Below are 22,729 nucleotides of genomic sequence, written 5' to 3' on the forward strand. Positions count from 1 at the left end.
AACCAGTCAGGATAATATATAATATAATAATATGCCATTTAGCAGACGCTTTTATCCAAAGCGACTTACAGTCATGTGTGCATAAATTTTTGTGTATGGGTGGTCCCGGGGATCGAACCCACTACCTTTGCGTTACAAGCGCCGTGCTCTACCAGCTGAGCTACAGAGGACCACAGAGGATGCTCTCGATGGTGCAGCTGTAGACATTTTTGAGGATCTGAGGACCCCTCTTCAGTCTCCTGAGGGGGAATAGGCTTTGTCGTGCCCTCTTCATGACTGTCTTGGTTTGTTTGGACCATGATAGTTTGTTGGTGGACACCAAGGAACTTTAAGCTCTCAACATGCTCCACTACAGCCCCGTCGATGAAAATGGGGGCGTGCTCGGTCCTCTTTTTCCTGTAGTCCACAATCATCTCCTTTGTCTTGATCACGTTGAGGGAGAGGTTGTTATCCTGGCACCACACAGCCAGGTCTCTGACCTCCTCCCTATAGGCTGTCTCATCGTTGTCGGTGATCAGGCCTACCACTGTTGTGTCGTCGGCAAACTTAATGATGGTGTAGGAGTCATGCCTGGCCATGCAGTCATGGGTGAACAGGGAGTACAGGAGGGGGCTGAGCATGCACCCTCTGTGTTGAGGATCAGCGTGGCAGAAGTGTTGTTACCTACCCTTACCAACTGGGGGCAGCCCGTCAGGAAGTCCAGGATCCAGTTGCAGAGGGATGTGTTTAGTCCCAGGGTCCTTCGCTTAGTGATGAGCTTTGAGGGCACTATGGTGTTGAACGCTCAGTTGTAGTCAATGAATAGCATTCTCACGTAGGTGTTCCTTTTGTCCAGGTGGGAAAGGGCAGTGTGGAGTGCAACAGAGATTGCATCATCTGTGGATCTGTTGGAGTGGTATGCAAATTGGATTGGGTCTAGGGTTTCTAGGATAATGGTGTTGATGTGAGCCTTTCAAAGCACTTCATGGCTACATACGTGAATGCTACGGGTCGGTAGTCATTTAGGCAGGTTACCTTAGTGTTCTTGGGCACAAGGACTATGGTGGTCTGCTTGAAACATGTTGGTATTACAGACTCAGTCAGGGACAGGTTGAAAATGTCAGTGAAGACACTTGCCAGTTGGTCAGCGCATGCTCGGAGTACATGTCCTGGTAATCCGTCTGGCCCTGCAGCCTTGTGAATGTTGACCTGTTTAAAGGTCTTACTCACATCGGCTACGGAGAGCGTGATCACACAGTCGTCCGGAACAGCTGATGCTCTCATGCATGCTTCAGTGTTGCTTGCCTCGAAGCGAGGCAGCTCTACCCTTTAGCTCAGTGCGGATGTTGCTGTAATCCATGGCTTCTGGTTGGGGTATGTACGTGCGGTCACAGTGGGGACGACTTCATCGATGCACTTATTGATGAAGCCAGTGACTGATGTGGTGTACTCCTCAATGCCATCGGAAGAATCCCGGAACATATTCCAGTCTGTGCTAGCAAAACAGTCCTGTAGCTTATCAAAATAAGACTCACAAAAGCAGATCTTAACGGTCACGCATGGATTTTGAGAGCGGAAGCGCAGCCTAGCCAGCCATGACGCGCAGTGCCCATGGAAGGAGAGATGTGCCGTTTGTGCAGATTAATCTCGTATTTAGAAACATAAAAAAACGATTGTTTTCCCCCATTTCGCTTAATTTGATTAAGAACCAAGCATAGCCTACCCTCCCCTTAATCAAGGATGGTTTAGCAGCATCGCGTAGGTGTGTCTTTGTATCCTGGCCATTAGCCAAAATTAGCCTATGAATAAAGGGCTTTTAAATGGTCTACTGAGAGTGCTTTGGAATATTTTGGAGGTTTTTGCCCTCATGCTTTTTCATTATTTATAATTCACATACCTTCATTTCACTTGTTCAAGTAGGGAATCCATCCCCATTTTCAAAGAGCGCCCCTCATCCGATTAGTTACATAGTTACGCTCCTCCAAACTATTCAGTCCTCCTATAATGCCATATCAGTGGGCCATTTATTTTTGGAGAATCAGTCTCCCACGTAGGCAACAATACAATTGAGCCTAGTATTTTGTATAGTTGTGCGAAAGTTAAACGTAAAGACATTTAGGCCTACGTGTGCACACAGTGCCATGGAATGAGAAAAGCGATTTATGACATCATGCTTCTGACCCAATCCTATTTAGAAATATTGTTGTTGGTAGTTTTTCATGGAATTTGATTAAAAACCTAACTTATTAGAAAGATTCACCATCCATGGGTTTATGGTAAGAACGTACATGGCTCGAATGCAATTTCATCTGCTATTTTTGGAGATGTGCAAATATGATCTGTAAGATGGTTCCATTATGTTTATAAAACATTACATTTGCGAGCAGTGTAACTGTGAGTGGACATTCCCCCTTTCTCTTTATATTGGATCTTTATCCAGCTCCTGTGAAAAGTTTGGGATGTGCGTAAAACCCTCCATAGTATAAGTTGCCTTGTCTGTATTATACACCCACAGGGAGCAATTATGGTGCCTGTAACTGTATTTAGACATAAACTATTTTAAAACAAGTTGTTGTTTTGTTTTTATATAAATTTGATTAGAATTATACACTGTCTTTTTAGGCCTTATCAATAGCCTAGTGATTTTAATCTAGCTTAATGACTACGTTTGGCATGTCCAGACTGCAATTTACAGTACACCTAGCCCATATATCAGTGTACAGTAAATGCTATAGCCTATGTTTAACAAATCAAATCAAATTTGATTTGTCACATGCGCCGAATACAACAGGTGTAGACCTTACTGTGAAATGCTTACTTACAAGCCCTTAACCAACAATGCAGTGTCACGCCCTGGCTCTGGGGACTCTAGTATGTTGAGCCAGGGTGTGAGTTTTCATTTGTTTATGTTCTAGTTGTAGTAATTCTATGTTGGCCAGGGTGGCTCCCAATCAGAGACGGCTGTAGCTCGTTGTCTCTGATTGGGAGTCATACTTAGGTAGCCGTTAGACATGAATTATTTGTGGTTTCTTGTTCTTATTTGGTTTGTTTATGTAACCAGAGACATCACGTTTTCGTCTGTTGTTTTGATCGTGTGATCATACTCTAATAAATATAAATATGTTCACCTTCAACGCTGCGCATTGGTCCTCCTCCTTAGACGATCGTGACAGAAGAAACCACCAGAACTGGACCAAGCAGCCTAGTGAGGAGCAGAGTGGGTGGACTTGGCAACAGTGGAGGAAGAGCTTCGACTGGGTCAAGCCGAATGAGGAGCTGAAAGGCGGAGATTGGAAGCAGAAGAGCGAGAGTTGGGCGAGAATTATCGAGGCCTGGCCCACGGGGAAGAGAGACTCCCAGAAAAATTTTAGGGGGGGGGCTCACGACGTCGGACCAGCAGGAGGCCGCGATAGAGCGGCCCAGCGGGTTGCCAGAGGAGGCCGCCAGGTTACGGGGGCCACTGGTCGAAGAGGGGGTGGAAGATGTAGAGGCACGGCGAGAGGTACTGGCGTGTGTTGCCAGTCCGGTCCGGCCTGTTCCTGATCCCCACGTAGGGCCAGTGGTGTGTGTTCCCAGTACGGTCCGGCCTGTTCCTGCCACTCGCACCAAGTCTACGGTGCGCATCGCGAGCTCGGCCCGGCCCATTCCTGCTCCCCGCACCAAGTCTGTGGTGCGTTTCGTCAGCCCTGTCCGGCCCGTTCCTGCTCTCCGCACCAAGTCTGTGGTGCGCGTCGCCAGCCCAGTCCGGCCCATCCAAGCTCCCCGCACCAAGTCAGTGGTGCGCTTCGTCAGCCCGGTCCGGCCCGCTCCTGCTCCCCGCACCAAGTCAGTGGTGCGTTTCGTCAGCCCGGCTCGGTCCGCTCCTGCTCCCCACACCAAGCCAGTGGTGTGCGTCGTCACGCCGGAGCTAGAGCAATCCGCTCCACCAGTGTTCAGTTCAGCTCTGGTCAGCAGGGCCAGACCGGACCAGGGGTACTTTGGGGGGTTAGAGAAGGAGTGGGGGTCATGTCCGGAGCCGGATCCGCCGCCGAGGCGGAGTGCCCACCCGGTCCCTCCCCTGTTGTATTTGGTTGGCGCGGTCGGAGTCCGCGCCTTTAGGGGGGGGTACTGTCACGCCCTGGCTCTGGGGACTCTAGTATGTTGAGCCAGGGTGTGAGTTTTCATTTGTTTATGTTCTAGTTGTAGTAATTCTATGTTGGCCAGGGTGGCTCCCAATCAGAGACGGCTGTAGCTCGTTGTCTCTGATTGGGAGTCATACTTAGGTAGCCATTAGACATGCATTATTTGTGGTTTCTTGTTCTTATTTGGTTTGTTTATGTAACCAGAGACATCACGTTTTCGTCTGTTGTTTTGATCGTGTGATCATACTCTAATAAATATAAATATGTTCACCTTCAACGCTGCGCATTGGTCCTCCTCCTTAGACGATCGTGACATGCAGAATAAATTAAAAATATTAACTTAAAAAAATATATATATAAATAAATAACTAAAGTAAGAAAAAAGTAACACAATAAAATAACAATCATGAGTCTATATACAGGGGGTACCGGTACCGAGTCAGTGTGCGGGGGTACAGGTTAGTCGAGGTAATTGAGGGAGTACAGTATGTACTGTATATGTAGGTAGGGGTAAAGTGACTATGCGTAGATAATAAACAGCAAGTAGCTGTTTATTATCCATGCCTTTTGGGGCCTAGAGTGCTGCGTTGTGCCCTTCTCCCTGAGTGCTGTGCAATCCGAAGCGCCTCTCACTCACATGGTTCTCTGTCACGTGATCGGGTCTTTCTCACAGGCTACAAGTGAAGACAGACACATCGGGGATGCAACTGTGCGCGTCCTTATCCAATTCCGAGGTGCATATTGAAGATATTGGAAGAACTGTCCACATTTACTTTTCGTCAGCCAACAAGATGAGGCCTAACGAACAGCAAAAGCACTAGCCTATGTCAATCTACTATCCCCCATAGTACAAAAGTCGACCTATTCTATTCTGTGCGAGAAATCAATATTCCAAACATAGTCTGGGACAGTTGTGGGATGCGATAGATCCCAAATTAATACAACCACTAGCATCAAAATATTTTTTTTTACACAATGTGGCTGCCGCAACAGATCAGAACATTTAGCTTAAAATGTTGATAAACTATTGGGCTATTTCTTCACATAAGCACAGCAATGCGCACATGGCAGTAGGCTATAAGCGCAAATGTTCCATTAGCGGGAAAACACCATTATCAAAAGTGACCGCAAATGCGATTATGCATATAATGCTTTTATTATAAAGGTGCATTTTTATGGTGAAAATTATCTTCCCCAAACTTGAAACTCACGCGCTGCTTATGTATGCCAGTTAGGTTCTAAACCCCTTGTAAAGTGGATTCATGTGCTTAATTTTAAGAAGTTATTTGGCCACTAGTTGTGATAGAAACCTTATCAAAACATATAGGCCTATGGGCTAGGCTACATGAGGTGTGCGACTATGATTCGAAAAAGTCGAGAAGAAAAAGGCAGTTCTTATGCTGGGCATCATTCACAAATGATAATATATAATTCACATGTTATAGACTAATATTGTCACCCATCAGACTATTCTTGATTTAATCTTGTCTTTACATATACTAAATAATATATGTATGAAATTTGTTTTGATTTAGAATGGACCATTAGCATGCACCTGTCTTGAAACGGGGCAGCTGGAAAAAATACATGTCATCTATGCACTTAAATAGCGAATGGAGGACGCTTTTCCTGTGGTTCATTTTCATGCCAGCCAGGTAGGCTATACTCCTGTTGTAAAGATAAACAATGTGCTTAATTTTAGGAAAGTTGAGAAATAAATATAGCAGGCCTAGTCTATTGAAAGCTGATGGGATCCTCCTCTTTTTAGTAGAGGCCATCACTCTGTTTTCTCACGCAATTGCATATCCTATAGAAATGTTGCGCAACATGAGCTCATGGGCTCTCATTAAGTGTTTGATTAGATTTTCGATTACATTTGCATTGACGTCAGAGTGATTAGAGGGACAATAGAGTGCTGAGTACCAGGCAGTTAGCAAGTTTGGTAGGCTACTAATGACCATCAGCAGCATCAGAGCTTGGAGAAGCTTAATTACCGTGACTGAACGGTCATGTGGAATTTGACTGCCTTTATGACTCGTGACCGCCGGTGTGGCAGTAATACGGTCACCGCAACAGCCCTACTCATGAGTATGAGTGTGTCTTCATTTAATGAGGAATCACTCCAAAGATATGGCATTGACCAGGTTCTATTTTTCTCATGCCTTTAGCTCTACTTGTCTGCCTGACTGCCTGCCTGCACCTCAAAAGACTGAGGACAAACATTTAAAACCATTGTATTCTTCCTACAGTTCACAAAGCAGTCTCACTATTGGGAGCAATAACAGTCATTGTGCAGGTCTCCTTCCGTTTTATATTCCATTCTTTCCTTTTCTATGCCAGCACCTTTGATGAGATACTGCTGTTCACACACTTTCTAACTTATCATCCTGGATCCCATTCCCCGCTCTGCCTCATCTCTCTAGACCCTTAAGAACTCACAGGAGGAAATAACATGCATTATAATACACTGACAGGGAGGAAATTATATTTTTGGTGGGATAAGAGGAGGGCGCAGGTTGCATTTACTCATCGGCTCGACCCAATGGAGTCTATGTAGCGTGAAGAGGCGCTATTGATTTTAATTTTCAAGTCCTCTCTTGGGAAGAGTAATGTCTGTCTTCGTCCTTTTTACTCTTTACTCTCTAACTTTTTACTTGCACTTATGATGAACAAGTACTGTGACCTGCTCTTACAAGAGTTTAGAGAAGGTCTATGATGTCTTGTTTTTCTACTATCTTTAAGGTAAATAGCTTAATCTTGACTTTATAGTATTAGTATTTGTATCCATTACAGAGTCCTTATACTTCAGTGTCCCTGTCCATGTCTCTGCAGGACCCCAATGTTCACCTTTGACCTGAACGCCTCTGTGGGAGATGTTGCATGGTCTCCTTACTCCTCCACTGTCTTCGCTGCAGTCACCACTGATGGCAAGGTATGTAACCAGTTAGAGGCAGAGAGACCAAGGCATGTCCTCTCACTCCAAAAGTTGTTTTTATGAAACTCCATAAAGGCCATTGTAGTCAAAACTTTATTTAAATTTAACTAGCACAAGCTTAAATAACTTTTTTGAGGAGCAGCAAACGGTGAATGGACATTACTGTCTGTGTCACGCCCTGGCTCTGGGGACTCTTGTATGTTGAGCCAGGGTGTTAGTTTCTTTGTGTAGTGTCTATGTTTCGTTTTCTATGTTCTGTTCTAGGTTATGTGGTTCTATGTTGGCCGGGGTGGTTCTCAATCAGAGGCAACGAGAATCAGCTGTTGCTTGTTGTCTCTGATTGGGAACCATACTTAGGCAGCCTGTTGTGCACTTGTGTTTTGTGGGATCTTGTTCCGTGTAGGTTTGTTTATGACCGAGGACTTCACGTATCGTTTTGTTATTTTGTAATCATTGTTTAAGTACTCATTAAAAAAGATGTACGCATATCACGCTGCGCCTTGGTCCACTCATTATGACGATCGTGACAGTCTGTCTGTGTCTATTCAGAAAATATGTTTAAAACAATGACTCTCATATGGCTAAGAGGTAAAAAACAACTTATATTATAAGGGTATCCCCTACTGAAGACGTGGTCTGCATCAAAAATAAATAAATCAATAAGCATTGCCAATGCAGGTTTGATGGAGTCCGTCCCAGAGTCATTTGTACTACAGCACTCTCCAAGTATTTTGTTCTGTTTATCTCAGTGTCTGTTGTTAGCGTGCCAGCCAGCTGTTGTCTGTCTACTGATGTGATTGGTCTTCAGTGGTTTGGCCGGTCGGTTGATGCAGGAGTAGCTGTGGAGGCTGTCGTCTGTCTGGCCTGCCTGGGAATTCATCACATTCTCCTGTCTCTCTGTCTCTCTCTCTCTGTCTGTCTCTCTGTCTCTCTGTCTCTCTCTCTGTCTCTCTCTCTGTCTCTCTCTCTGTCTCTCTCTGTCTGTCTGTCTGTCTGTCTGTCTGTGTCTCTCTCTCTGTCTGTCTGTCTGTCTGTCTGTCTCTGTCTGTCTGTCTGTCTGTCTGTCTGTCTGTCTGTCTCTCTCTCTTTTGCCTGTTATGTCATGTGAAATTAAGGAAATGAGTGCTGATGAACAATGTGACGAAGCGCTATGAACCATCTGCTCTGTCACTTTGTCTGCAAACAGACAGACTGGAAAACTCTGCAGCGTGCATGGTGTTTGATATGGCTGAAAACTGAGTCCTGCACTCCAGGGCTTTGGGCCTCCCCAGTCCCCCACAGACAGGGAATGATATGGTTCACTGATAAAGACAGTCAAAAGGATGCAATAGCCTACATACAGTCATTAAAACTCATTTTTCAACCACTCCACAAATGTCTTGTTAACAAACTATAGTTTTGGCAAGTCTGTTGTGTCATACACAAAGTAGATGTCCTAAGTAATTTTTCCAACAATTGTTTACAGACAGATTATTTCACTTATAATTCATTGTATCACAATTCCAGTGGGTCAGAAGTTTACATACACTAAGTTGACTGTGCCTTTAAACAGCTTGGAAAATTCCAGAAAATGATGTCATGGCTTTAGAAGCTTCTGATAGGTTCATTTACATCATTTGAGTCAATTGGAGGTGTACCTGTGGATGTATTTCAAGGCCTACCTTCAAACTCAGTGCCTCTTTGCTTGACATCATGGGAAAATCAAAAGAAATCAGCCAAGACTTCAGAAAAAGAATTGTAGACCTCCACAAGTCCGGTTCATCCTTGGGAGCAATTTTCAAATGCCTGAAGGTACCACGTTCATCTGTACAAACAAAAGTACGCAAGTATAAACACCATGGGACCACGCAGCCGTCATACCACTCAGGAAGGAGACGCGTTCTGTCTCCTAGAAATGAACGTACTTTGGTGCGAAAAGTGCAAATCAATCCCAGAACAACAGCAAAGGACCTTGTGAAGATGCTGGAGGAAACAGGTACAAAAGTATCTACAGTAAAACAAGTCCTATATCGACATAACTTGAATGGCCGCTCAGCAAGGTAGAAGCCACTGCTTCAAAACCGCCATAAAAAAGCCAGACTACGGTTTGCAACTGCACATGGGGACGAAGAGCATACTTTTTGGAGAAATGTCCTCTGGTCTGATGAAACAAAAATATAACTGTTTGGCCATAATGACCATCGTTATGTTTGGAGGAAAAGGGGGGCCTTGCAAACCAAAGAACACCATCCCAACCGTGAAGCACGGGGGTGGCAGCATCATGCTGTGGGGGTGCTTTGCTGCAGGAGGGACTGGTGCACTTCACAAAATAGACGGCATCATGAGGAAGGAAAATTATGTGGATATATTGAAGCAACATCTCAAGACATCAGTCAAGAAGTTAAAGCTTGGTTGCAAATAGCTCTTCCAAATGGACAATGACCCCAAGCATACTTCCAAAGTTGTTGCAAAATGGCTTAAGAACAACAAAGTCAAGGTATTGGAGTGGCCATCACAAAGCCCTGACCTCAATCCTATAGAAAATATGTGGGCAGAACTGAAAAAGCGTGTGCGAGCAAGGAGGCCTACAAACCTGACTCAGTTAATCAACTTATTGTGGGAAGCTTGTGGAAGGCTACCCAAAACGTTTGACCCAAGTTAAACAATTTAAAGGCAATGCTACCAAATACTAATTGTGTGTATGTAAACTTCTGACCCACTGGGAATGTGATGAAAGAAATTAAAGCTGAAATAAATCATTCTCTCTACTATTATTCTGACATTTCACATTCTTAAAATAAAGTGGTGATCCTAACTGACCTAAGACAGGGAATTTTTACTAGGATTAAATGTCAGGAATTGTGAAAAACTGAGTTTAAATGTATTTGGCTAAGGTGTATGTAAACTTCCGACTTCAACTGTACCTGTATGTGCAACAACAAAAAATCTGGACTAATTCACAAAACATTTATCCAGTAAATACTAAACACAAACACAACAGTAGCCTCAATGATGGCAAATAATTACTGAAATCCAGTTACCTCAACATTTGCTGGATAAATATTTACCTTAGAAATGGAATAGGCCATATTCACGTAACCAAAGAGAAACCTTCCATTAACTCTACCTTTATCTCATTCTCAACAATGCCAAATGAAATACACTAGCAGCCATAAAAACACAATTATTATTGAAAGGAATTACACTAATTGATATTCTCTAGACTCAACTAGAAAGAAGAATAAATACTTCCCAATTGTATCATATTACCATTTATTTACCTGATTTGGATCTAATCCAGTTTCTAGCTGCTAGAAAACTTTGTATGGCATAGCCTACATTTTGTTTTTCAAGCAGTTCCACAGCAACATGAGTTTCTAAGCAGACAGACTGTCATAATACAACCATTCATTTTTTTGTCCTATACAGTACCACTTTCACAGCATTTCAAAGCATTATAAGGCTGCGTTGAGACAATGACTTATCAATTACCCAAGCCCAGCTCATTTAATCCCTACCATTGTGTCGCTGAGTTGTCATAATGCTTCAACAAATGTACATTATCCCAGGGGCGTTGGAAGACACAATGTAAGTAACCTAATTTATGTCCCTCTTACTACCCTGAATGCCTCTGCTGATCCTACAGCTATTGTATGCAGTAATCATATGCTTATGAACCAGAGATATACTGTTAGCACTGAGGTGGTGTGCCCAAGCAGGAAGTCCACTGTGTGCAGGTCACCCTGCACTAACATAAATAACTAGAGCATTTCTACCTCTGCTAAGCTTCCCAGTAAAGCAAGAAAAACATTGAAGCATCCCAGAAAAGTGTTAAAAATAGCCCACGTTAACATTTGTAGCTTAAGAAACAAGGTTCATGAAATCAATAATATGCTAGTAACAGATGACATTCATATTCTGACAATCTCTGAAACTCACTTAGATAATACCTTTGATGATACAGTGGTAGCAATACATGGTAATATGATCTGCAGTAAATACAGAAATGCCAAAGGTGGAGGTGTGGCTGTTTATATTCAGAACCACATTCCTGTAAAGCTTAGAGAGGATCTCATGTTAAATACTGTTGATGTAATATGGCTACAGGTTCATCTGCCTCACCTAAAGCCCATTTTAGTGGGAAACTGCAATAGACCACCAAGTGCTAACAGTCAGTATCTGGATAACGTGTGAAATGCTTGATAATGTTTGTGATTTAAATATTGACTGGCTTTCATCAGGCTGCCCACTCAAGAGAAAGCTTCAAACTGTAACTAGTGCCTGCAACCTGGTTCAGGTTATCAATCAACCTACCAGGGTAGTTACACACAGCACATGAATGAAATCATCAACATGTATTGATCACGTCTTTACTAATGCTGCAGAAATGTGTTTGAAAGCAGGATCCAAATCCATCGGATGTAGTGATCACAATATAGTAGCCATATCTAGGAAAACCAAAGTTCCAAAGGCTGGGCCTAATAAGAAGTCATACAATAAGTTTTGTAGCGATTCCTATGTTGTTGATGTAAAGAATGTTTGTTGGTCCGTGTTGTGTAATGAGGAGCAACCAGATGCTGCACTTGACACATTTATGAAATTGCTTATCCCAGTTACTAATAAGCATGCACCCATTAAGAAAATGACTGTATAAACTGTTAAATCCCTGTGGATTGATGAGGAATTGAAAATTGTATGGTTGAGAGGGATGGGGCAAAATAAATGGCAAATAGGTCTGGCTGTACAACCGATTGGCAAAAAGAAATCATGTGACTAAACTGAATAAAAAGAAAAAGAAACTACGCTATGAAACAAAGATAAATTGCATAAAGAATGATAGTAAAAAGCTTTGGAGCACCTTAAATGAAATTTTGGGCAAAAACGCAAACTCCGCTCCATCATTCATTGAATCAGATGGCTCATTCATCACAAAATCCACTGATATTGCCAACTACTTTAATTATTTTTTCATTGGCAAGATTAGCAAATTTAGACATGATATGCCAGCAACAAATGCTGACACTACACATCCAAGTATATCTGACCAAATTATGAAAGACAAGCATTGTAAATTCCGTAAAGTAAGTGTGGAAGAGGTGAAAAAAGTGTTGTTGTCTATCAACAATGACAAGCCACCGGGGTCTGACAACTTGGATGGAAAATTACTGAGGATAATAGCGGATGATATTGCCACTCCTATTTGCCATATCTTCAATTTAAGCCTACTAGAAAGTGTGTGCCCTCAGGCCTGGAGGGAAGCAACAGTTATTCCCCTACTTAAGGATAGTAAAGCCCCCTTTACTGGCTCAAATAGCCGATCAATCATCCTGTTACCAATCCTTTGTAAACTTTTGGAAAAAATGGTGTTTGACCAGATACAATGCTATTTTACAGTAAACAAATTGACAACAGACTTTCAGCACGCTTATAGAGAAGGACATTCAACAAGCACAGCACTTACACAAATGTAGCTCAGTTGGTAGAGCATGGCGCTTGCAACGCCAGGGTTGTGGGTTCAATTCCCAACGGGGGGTCAGTATGAAAAAATTAAATAATTATGCACTCACTAACTGTAAGTCGCTCTGGATAAGAGCGTCTGCTAAATGACTAAAATGTAAAATGTAAATGATTGGCTGTTTTGTTAGACTTCAGGCTTTTGACATTATCGATCATAGTCTGTTGCTTGAAAAACATGTGTTATGGCTTTACACCCCCTGCTATATTGTGGATAAAGAGTTACCTGTCTTACAGAACACAGAGGGTGTTCTTTAATGGAAGCATCGGCAACAAAATCCAGGTAGAATCGGGAATTCCCCAGGGCAGCTGTCTAGGCCCCTTACTTTTTTCAATCTTTACTAACGACATGAGTAATGCCAGTGTGTCTATGTATGCAGATGACTCAACACTATACACATCAGCTACCACAGCGACTGAAATGACTGCAACACTTAACAAAGAGCTGCAGTTAGTTTCAGAATGGGTGGCAAGGAATAAGTTAGTCCTAAATATTTCAAAAACTAAAAGCATTGTATTTGGGGCAAATCATTCACTAAACCCTAAACCTCAACTAAATCTTGTAATGAATAATGTGGAAATTGAGCAAGTTGAGGATACTAAACTGCTTGGAGTAACCCTGGATTGTAAACTGTCATGGTCAAAACATATTGATACAACAGTAGCTAAGATGGGGAGAAGTCTGTCCATAATAAAGCACTGCTCTGCATTCTTAACAGCACTATCAACAAGGCAGGTCCTAAAGGCCCTAGTTTTGTCGGACCCCAGGAAGAGTAGCTACTGCCTTGGCAGCAGCTAATGGGGATCCATAATAAATACAAATACTTGCCTAATGACTGCTACAATTTGTATCATTTGGATTCTATTTATAGTCATTCATTCTCATTGAGATGAAAAATCCCTATTATAAGTGATAGCAAGCCTAGAAGTCAACGGCATCCCTTCTTCAGAATGTCACCGCTGGCTGTGTGGGCTGCTTGCTTCGTCACTCCCGCTAATGACCAAATGTCTCCCTCTACACTGTGATGTGGTGTTTATTGTTATTGTGGGGGGGGGTTGTAAACAAACAACAATTTGACCAACTGGGGACATTTTGTTGGTCCCCACAAGGTCAAATGCTATTTCTAGGGGGTTTAGGGTTAAGGTTAGAATTAGGGTTAGGAGCTAGGGTTAGTGTTAGGGTTAGGAGCTAGGCTTAGGTTAAGGGTTAGGGTTAAAGTTAGTTTTTTTGTTTTTTGGGGGGGTTAGGGTAAGAGTACGGGTTAGGGTTAGGGTTAGGGGTTAGGGAAAATAGGATTTTGAATGGGACTGAATTGTGTGTCCCCACAAGGTTAGCTGTACAAGACTGTGTGTGTGTGTGTGTGTTGGTTGACATGTATTTACTGATGAATGGACCAATCTGCAGCGACGCTAAATGTCAGGAGAGGCAAGCGTTTCCTGTCAGGGTTGTTTAAATAAGGAGACATGTGCACACACACACACACACACTCTCAGTGTTGCGCAAACACTGGTACGAACACCAGATGGTCCGAGTTGCATCCCCACTGAGAATCTCTCTCTCTCTCTTGCCTTGCTGAATTGGTTTGTCACTCAGGTTACCAGCTGGAGTAGATGAGGATGGAACAACATGCTCAACTCAATTTAGAGAATACCTCATATATTTTTGTATAAAAAAACAGTATGAGTCAGCTTTCACACTCATTCCACAAGGCAGCAGGTTCAAACCTGTTTCTCCATCATCCCACATTGTATTGCTTTTCAGGTTTGACCAAATGACTCCCCTTGCATTTGTATGAGATAATATCCCTAACTTTCTATATATCTTTTGTTCTTTTCTCAGGTTCACATATTTGACCTTAGCATCAACAAATATGAGGCCATCTGCCAGCAGCCGGTGGTGGCCAAGAAAAAGACTAAGCTAACTCACATTGAGTTTAACCCTGTCTACCCCATCATCATCGTGGGAGACGACCGAGGCTATGTCACCAGCCTCAAGCTCTCGCCTAACCTGCGCAAAAAACCCAAGGTAAGAGCCTAAAGAGCCCAGCAGCGCTGGAGCTGTAACAGCAACTCTTAGCATGGTCATTTGGTATGTTCAAAAGCAGCCATTCTGTGTTGGAATGGTGTGAGCGTACCCCAACAACAGAATGGAGTAGGTGTGTACCGGTCATTAAAAACATTGATGCAAGTAAACCGATGATTGACCAGCTCATCATCCATGAGGAAATAGCAGGCATTTTTAAAAACAGTTTGAGATATTGAGATACAAGTTTGAGGATTTTGAAGTGTTTTTTCTCTCATTTATGCTTTGGCCACAAATGCAAGTATAGGATGAGTCAATAACATTATTTGGGTATGAGTTAACAGAATATTAACTTTTAAAAGTGAGATTTTCACTGGACAGTTAGTTTAACACTCAAGCACTAGTTTACCAACGAGACTCTTATTTGTTGAGTCAACAGCAAACCATGGCACACTATTGCCTATATTAGTATTTTTGACCAAAAGTAGTGCAGTATATATGGGAATAGGGTACCATTTCGGATGCACATAGATCTTTAGACCCATTTTCCGAAAGACAAGCTAGCTCACAGTGCTACTGATGATTAAAAAACGATTAGATGAGCAGTACTCTAATGATGAGCAGTAGTTCAGTGTTTACTGATTTGAACAAAGCGAGATGAGAGTTTTTGCCCCCTTGGAAAGAAGAAGATGCAGTTTCTTCACTTCCTGACGACGTGACCTCACTGGGCCGGCCATCGATCGGGGACTACATTGTTCATTGCCAGCCGCGGAGGAGCTTATTGAAAGTATCAATCAATTATACATTTACAGTTGAAGTCGGAATTTTACATACACCTTAGCCAAATACATTTAAACTCAGTTTTTCACAATTCCTGACATTTAATCCTAGTAAAAATTCCTGTCTTAGGTCAGTTAGGATCAGCACTTTATTTTAAGAATGTGAAATGTCAGAATAATAGTAGAGAGAGTGATTTATTTCAGCTTTTATTTCTTTCATCACATTCCCAGTGGGTCAGAAGTTTACATACACTCAATTAGTATTTGGTAGCATTGCCTTTAAATTGTTTAACTTGGGTCAAACGTTTCGGGTAGCCTTCCACAAGCTTCCCACAATAATTTGGGTGAATTTTGGCCCATTCCTCCTGACAGAGCTGGTGTAACTGACTCAGGTTTGTAGGCCTCCTTGCTCGCACACGCTTTTTCAGTTCTGCCCACAAATTTTCTGTAGGATTGAGGTCGGGGCTTTGTGATGGCCACTCCAATACCTTGACTTTGTTGTCCTTAAGCCATTTTGCCACAACTTTGGAAGTGTGCTTGGGGTCATTGTCCATTTGGAAGACCCATTTGCGACCAAGCTTTAACTGCCTGACTGATGTCTTGAGATGTTGCTTCAATATATCCACATAATTTTCCTTCCTCATGATGCCATCTATTTTGTGAAGTGCACCAGTCCCTCCTGCAGCAAAGCACCCCCACAGCATGATGCTGCCACCCCCGTCCTTCACGGTTGGGATGGTGTTCTTCGGCTTGCAAGCAACCCCCTTTTTCCTCCAAACATGGTCATTATGGCCAAACAGTTATATTTTTGTTTCATCAGACCAGAGGACATTTCTCCAAAAAGTATGATATTTGTCCCCATGTGCAGTTGCAAACCGTAGTCTGGCTTTTTTATGGCGGTTTTGGAGCAGTGGCTCCTTCCTTGCTGAGCGGCCTTTCAGGTTATGTCGATATAGAACTCGTTTTACTGTGGATATAGATACTTTTGTACCTGTTTCCTCCAGCATCTTCACAAGGTCCTTTGCTTCTGGGATTGATTTGCACTTTTCGCACCAAAGTACGTTCATCTCTAGGAGACAGAACGCGTCTCCTTCCTGAGCGGTATGACGGCTGCGTGGTCCCATGGTGTTTATACTTGCATACTATTGTTTGTACAGATGAACATGGTACCTTCAGGTGTTTGGAAATTGCTCCCAAGGATGAACCAGACTTGTAGAGGTCTACAATTTATTTTCTGAGGTCTTGGCTGATTTCTTTTGCTTTTCCCATGATGTCAAGCAAAGAGGCACTGATTTTGAAGGTAGGCCTTGAAATACATCCACAGGTACACCTCCAATTGACTCAAATTATGTAAATGAACCTATCAGAAGCTTCTAAAGCCATGACATCATTTTCTGGAATTTTCCAAGCTGTTTAAAGGCACAGTCAACTTAGTGTATGTAAACTTCTGACCCACTGGAATTGTGATACAATGAATTATAAGTGAAATAATCTGTCTGTAAACAATTGTTGGAAAAATTACTTGTGTCATGCACAAAGTAGATGTCCTAACCGACTTGCCAAAACTATAGTTTGTTAACAAGAAATTTGTGGAGTGGTTGAAAAACAAGTTTTAATGACTCCAACCTAAGTGTATGTAAACTTCCGACTGTATGTGAGCTGGCCCCTGTCACATGCGTTTCTCATGAAGGATAAACCTAATTTATATGTTGGTGTGTCTAGCTGCCACAAAACACCATTGATTGAATGCCATTGATCCAATATTTTATGGTAGATATCCGTTTGATGGTAGGGATTTCGGTCTGTATGGTGCTCTTGTACATTTTTATACTCTCCGTATTAATTATTTGATAGTTGACTCCTAGCAACTGAGTCAGGCCATGTCTTTTCCAGTCACTTATCATGTCATGTCATGCTGACCCATCAACAATGCTCCGAAAGACAAGCAGAGTATACTAAATGGCAAATCACATTTCAGTGGGTGCACGGTTATCGTTACAAAAATGATGAAAGATGATTCACTTCCTTTGTAGCTTAAAATGACTACATTCTGCTAGTGTCATTGGTGTACTACTTGTACATTCTGTGCTTTCATTTGAGTGGGGAAACTTTGCTATTCACCTGTGGCTGTATCCACTCTAGATGTGTATCTGGCCTTTGCATTATTCATAAAGGTCTGTTGTTGTTCTACAAAGCTGGGAACAGATCAAATGATTCATCATCATCAATGCCCTCACCCAACGCATAATGCTCTACTACTCTCCTCTACTTCTACTCTCTCCTCTAGGGCTCAACATACACACACACACACACACACACACACACACACACACCTCTCTTCCCCTCCTCTCTTTACGCTAATTGCTTACACATAGGCCTTTGTACAATGCAAACAGTTGATTGAATCACGTGTATAGTATGTGTGGTTCAACATGGGACTACCGCTCTCTCTCCCCCACTCTGTCCAATTAGCTTCGGTTGCACACCGTGAAGTAGTTGTTTGTTTGTTCTTCTGTTTAATTGGATAATCAGTTTCTAAATTATCGTTGTATTGTGGTGAAAATATATATTCTCCCCTTCAGTTCTTGTTCCCTCTTGAGGGCTGTACTGGAGAACATCGGGTTAGGGTCCGGGCAATTCACGGAGCAAAACCAATTTGACACGGAGCCTTCAGCTGTTCCCATCTCATTAGTCACACTCCCGTTGTACCCTCTGATAGTGGTGGCTAATGAGGTGTGGTGTTTATAATCACTGTGCTCTCAGTAACCACAGGCCAAGAGAAGAAGTCTTTGACATAAAGGACAACACGGACATCAGACGTCAAGTCACGCCATATTAATTACACTCATTTTGGAGGTTAGCAGCAGCTGTAATTCCGGTACACGTCAGAGCATTTAACAGTTGGACTCTGATGTTTCTCAGTGACTAAATTAATCATTCATGGGAATCGTTGGTGTTGATGAGACCTGAGCTCTAAACCAAGTTATATAGTTGAGGGCAAACATTTCTCTGTCCAACTCCATTCCCAGCACAGCACCCTCCAGATGTTTATTTAGGAGCACTGTGACAACCAGCCTCTCCCCTCCTTCTCCCGTGGCTGTCCAGAGCCACTGACAGGGAATAAAGACTGCCCAGAACTCCATCTGTTGCCTCACGACACAGCAGAGCCATCTCCTCCTATGTCCACTGGCACACCAATGAACCTGTAATGTGTATTCAGAGGAGTTACCACCTTCACAACGTTGCAGATAGACATGCAATGTATAGCCTAGAGCTGACTCTAGTAAAGGTCACCCTGTAAAATACTACTTGAGTAAAAGTATTTGGTTTTCAATATACTTAAGTATCAAAACTAAAAGTATTAATCATTGCAAATTGCTTATATTAAGCAAACCAGACGGCACAATTTTCTTGTTTTTTATTTATTTACGGATTGCCAGGGGCACACTACAACACTCAGACATCATTTACAAACAAATAATTTGTGTTTAGTGAATCCGCCAGATCAGAGGCAGTAGGGATGACCAGGGATGTTCTCATGATAAGTGCTTGAATTGGACCCTATTTCCTGGCCTGCTGAGCATTCAAAATGTAATGAGTACATTTGGGTGTCAGGAAAAATGTATGGAGTAAAAAGTACATTATTTTCTTTAGGAATGTAGTGAAGTAAAGATAAAAGTTGTCAAAAATATAAATATTAAAGTAAAGTACAGATACCCAAGGAAACTACTTAAGTAGTACTTTAAAGTATTTTTACTTAAGTACTTTATACCACTGCGACTAGACATGATAATGAACTTATATTTTTAAATAATTTAACATCTTAACTATTTTTCTTCAATCACAGTATTATTAGCAGCGCTATTTAGCGGATTTGGTTGATTTTGTGGTCTCAAACCAGTGAGCTTAACATTCTTCATCAAGAATATGGGCTAAATGGAATTATTGACAATGAAAAAAGTGGGACTGTTGTCATATAATGGGTACATTTACTATCAATATAGCATCAAAAATAGTTTTCCAGATTGCATTTTGGCAAAACAACGTGAACCAGTTTAGAACCACTGTTCTACAGTATTTCTATCGGAATGTCCTGTAACGTTGCACCCTCCTGAACGAGCCATTGATTTAGGAGCCTATGCGTTATATTAGTCTGCAATGCAGCACTGGGGTCTCATCTATATGCATAACCTCTCGGCATTGAGAGAAATCCTATTGAAATAGATAGGACAAGTGCCATGATTTCAAGATCTCTGTCCCATGCATGGCAACAAGATAAAGCGCCTTCTCTGTAAAAGCTTTCTAAACAAGGTTATGGTCAGCTATCAACTCACTGTACCACTGCCTAAATCAAGTCATCCACTACAGCAGGCTCATCATTATTTAGCAATTTTTTTCTTTAGCATTTTTACAACTTATATTTGTAGTCTGTGTGAATATTGCAGCGCTCTGTCACATAATTTCCATAGATTCAATATTAGACCATCATGTAAAACTGTGTAAAGTTCCCTACTGTGTAAAGATCCCTGTGCTGTAACACCGCAGCCCAGCCCTGTGTGCTTTGAGGATCCCTATGATATAGTATACTGCGGTGATGTTGTATGAGGGATGGAGCAGGCAGCAGGAACAGGAATGGGCTGGGTGGAGAAAGATGGATCTCACTCCACTACTTATAATCTCTGCCCATTCAGCTTTCTCTCTCTCTCCCGTACCTATCAGATATGATTAAATGTCTTAGACAGTGAGAGGGGGCATATTTAAACAGATATGGGAATATTTGAATAAATGCACCAATGAAGATACTATGTCCCACCTGTTCTCGCACTTCTACCTTGCAACCTCTGGAAAGAGCATTAGTCTTTTTAAAGAGTGTTATAACACTGTATGCATGACATGTACCGCAATGCATGTTTGATTGAATCTTATCCTTCCTTAGTCCTTACCAGTTAACAAGGTTGGGAAAGGACCGCTGAAAAGAACCAGCGCTTTCGAGCAAATAATCCAAAGGATGTTAATTCAATTAAAGTCCCACCCCGGGATACACAGTGTTCTGTCAGCCAGGTCGGTAACCATAGTGATGATCTCAGATAAGGGGGAGGTACTCGATGTCCTCCCTGGGAGAAATGATGGACCTCCATAACAGCATGTGAGAAGTGCCAGGTGGCCAAATTACCACCGGACACCATGTTGGACCGCTTCCTTTACCTCCTGTTGGCCACGTTTGAAGTCAACAATGGATGAGTGTTAACTGCCAATAGTGGCAGTTGCACTCTCTGCAAGTCTGCCTTTTTCTAATTTGTTAGTCTCCAGAAAGAAAATTTAATGGATTGCATTTCTTTAGGTCTTTTATCTTGTCTTTGTTTGACATCTATTTCTTCCCAGCTTGTGTTTTCACAGTGTATGTTTTTCTTCATTAAGGTCAAGTTGTTTCCCCTCCAGTATTTGACATATGTGTGTGCTAATGTGTCTCTCACCAGGAGAAGAAGGGTCAGGAGCTGCCCAAGGGGCCTGAGGTGGAGATCGCCAAGATGGAGAAGCTGCTGAGTTTACTGCGGGAGCCAGAAATCAGCAATGCTTAGAAACTATGACCACACCATGCAGGACTGCAGTCGCCCACTGTTTTACTACTGCACTCCAGTTATAAACCCACTACCATTCATGCCATATTACTACTGTCTTCTAAAGCTGCATACTATAAAGCCACCGTTCCTTCCCATGTTGAAGTACTGTGCTGTCTATTGAATCTGTGCTATCTAGCCTACTGTTTTTCTCACACTTGCACTGTGCACTATACTAAACATATACACAACTGTAAAGTAGTCTGTGTGCAACCAGCAAAGTCTCCTTTACCTGATGCAGCAAAACCACTCAAGCTTTGGGTTATTTTTTTTTCGAAAACAGAGTAGTTCAGTTTGTTTGGAAATATTAATTAAAACGAATTATCATTCCAATGTCTGGCATGTCTTGTTATTTTTGTTGTGAAGGGGAAGAGATGCTATGTCCTCGCCAGAACAAGTCGCATAATAGGAGTTATAGGATTGCTCTCCCACTACAATGTGTGGGCTGTCATTGACACTGTACCAAAGGAGGTTAGTACTGAGAGGACCACATTTTAAGAGGACAAAGCGAGCAAAGCCTCTCAGCTCCTTACATAACACTTAGTATGCTTCGCTCACAGACCACTGCTATGTATGAGTGACCATGACACACACTCCACACAGCCTGCTGTTACCGCCAATACACACGCTTGTTTTTCTTCCCAAGAAAAATGTCTGAAATGAGAAGCATTTAGAAGATTCTGAGAAGTCCAGTCCAGTCCTCAGACACTCAACATTCTAGCCTCTTTGACTCCGCATTAATTAACATTTTGTTAAACCATGTGTCTTTGACCTCACTAGGTTGTGTGTGTGTGTGTGTGTGTGTGTACAACACATTCATGCCTGCATACCTTCATGCATGTCAGTTCCATCAGGGACCAGGAAGATCAAAATAGACTATATAAAAGTTGAGTTTATGACTTGTCTCTGAGACACATTTTTAACTGTTACAGGTTGTTTCATTCAGCTGCTGAAGTTCAGAGGAACAGTTCAACTTTGATCCTTGTAAGAGGGCCAGTGGGTGTTGTCTGCTTGACAGTTGACATGCAGTCAGAGACAATTTGTCTTCCGCTCCTTCCTCTACTAGCCAGTTGGCAAGACCGTACAAACAGATCTGGGATCAGTCTATTCCTCTACTATACAGTACCTCCCTGAGCCCTAAATATACGCTGTGGTTCTCACTCTCTCCCAGTCAGGAGGTCAGCAAGTACTTGTGTTCGCTGCTCTGTTGCGGCTGCCCAGCGGGAACAGCCAGCACTGGTACCCTCTCCTGGCTGGAGGGCACCTTGCAGGCCTTGTAGAGGATGAGGAAGAGGAGGAGGAGGAGGATGGCCACCAGGGCATTGCAGGCGATGGCCACCACAGCTGCCGTCGACAGCCCCAGTCTCTCCCCGGACTCCATGACACAAACCAAACAGGAGCCAAGTCAACTGAAACGAGTCACCCAACACTAGAGTGGGCTCTCTTTAACGGTAGTCTCAGAGTAAGAGTATATGGTATGAATGTATTCAAATATCTGTGGGTGGGTAGACTGGCGCCAACTAGAATGATTCAAGATGTGAGGGCTCAGAGCTCTTGATGTGATACTTGTGCAGGACAGATGATGTCAGTATTTTTTATATATATATAGTTCCTCGACTCAGGCTCCCCATCAAAAATGTAAGAACTGCTTTTAAGCTTTTAACTTGCTCCAATGTTTGGCTTCATCTTTGCTTTCATTCTTGTAATACTGAAGAACAACCTTTTAAATATTAATATATTAAAGTAAAGTATCAGTCCCAGAAAGTCTAAGCTTTCATTTT

General features: G+C 42.4%; 1 protein-coding gene across 1 annotated transcript in view; it reads left to right on the forward strand.

Annotated features, from left to right (window-relative positions):
• Positions 1 to 21,278, forward strand: part of dnai1.2 (dynein, axonemal, intermediate chain 1, paralog 2) — a 36,578-nt gene extending 15,300 nt beyond the window's left edge. The window contains exons 18-20 of the mRNA XM_041887952.2: positions 6,933 to 7,032; positions 14,369 to 14,554; positions 20,808 to 21,278. Coding sequence (XP_041743886.1) covers positions 6,933 to 7,032; positions 14,369 to 14,554; positions 20,808 to 20,909 — 388 coding nt within the window. The 3' untranslated portion in view covers positions 20,910 to 21,278. The remainder of the gene's footprint in view (positions 1 to 6,932; positions 7,033 to 14,368; positions 14,555 to 20,807) is intronic.
• The last annotated feature ends 1,451 nt before the right edge of the window (positions 21,279 to 22,729 follow it).

Source organism: Coregonus clupeaformis, chromosome 10 (genome assembly GCF_020615455.1).
Source record: "Coregonus clupeaformis isolate EN_2021a chromosome 10, ASM2061545v1, whole genome shotgun sequence".
NCBI classification, from domain to species: Eukaryota; Metazoa; Chordata; class Actinopteri; order Salmoniformes; family Salmonidae; genus Coregonus; species Coregonus clupeaformis.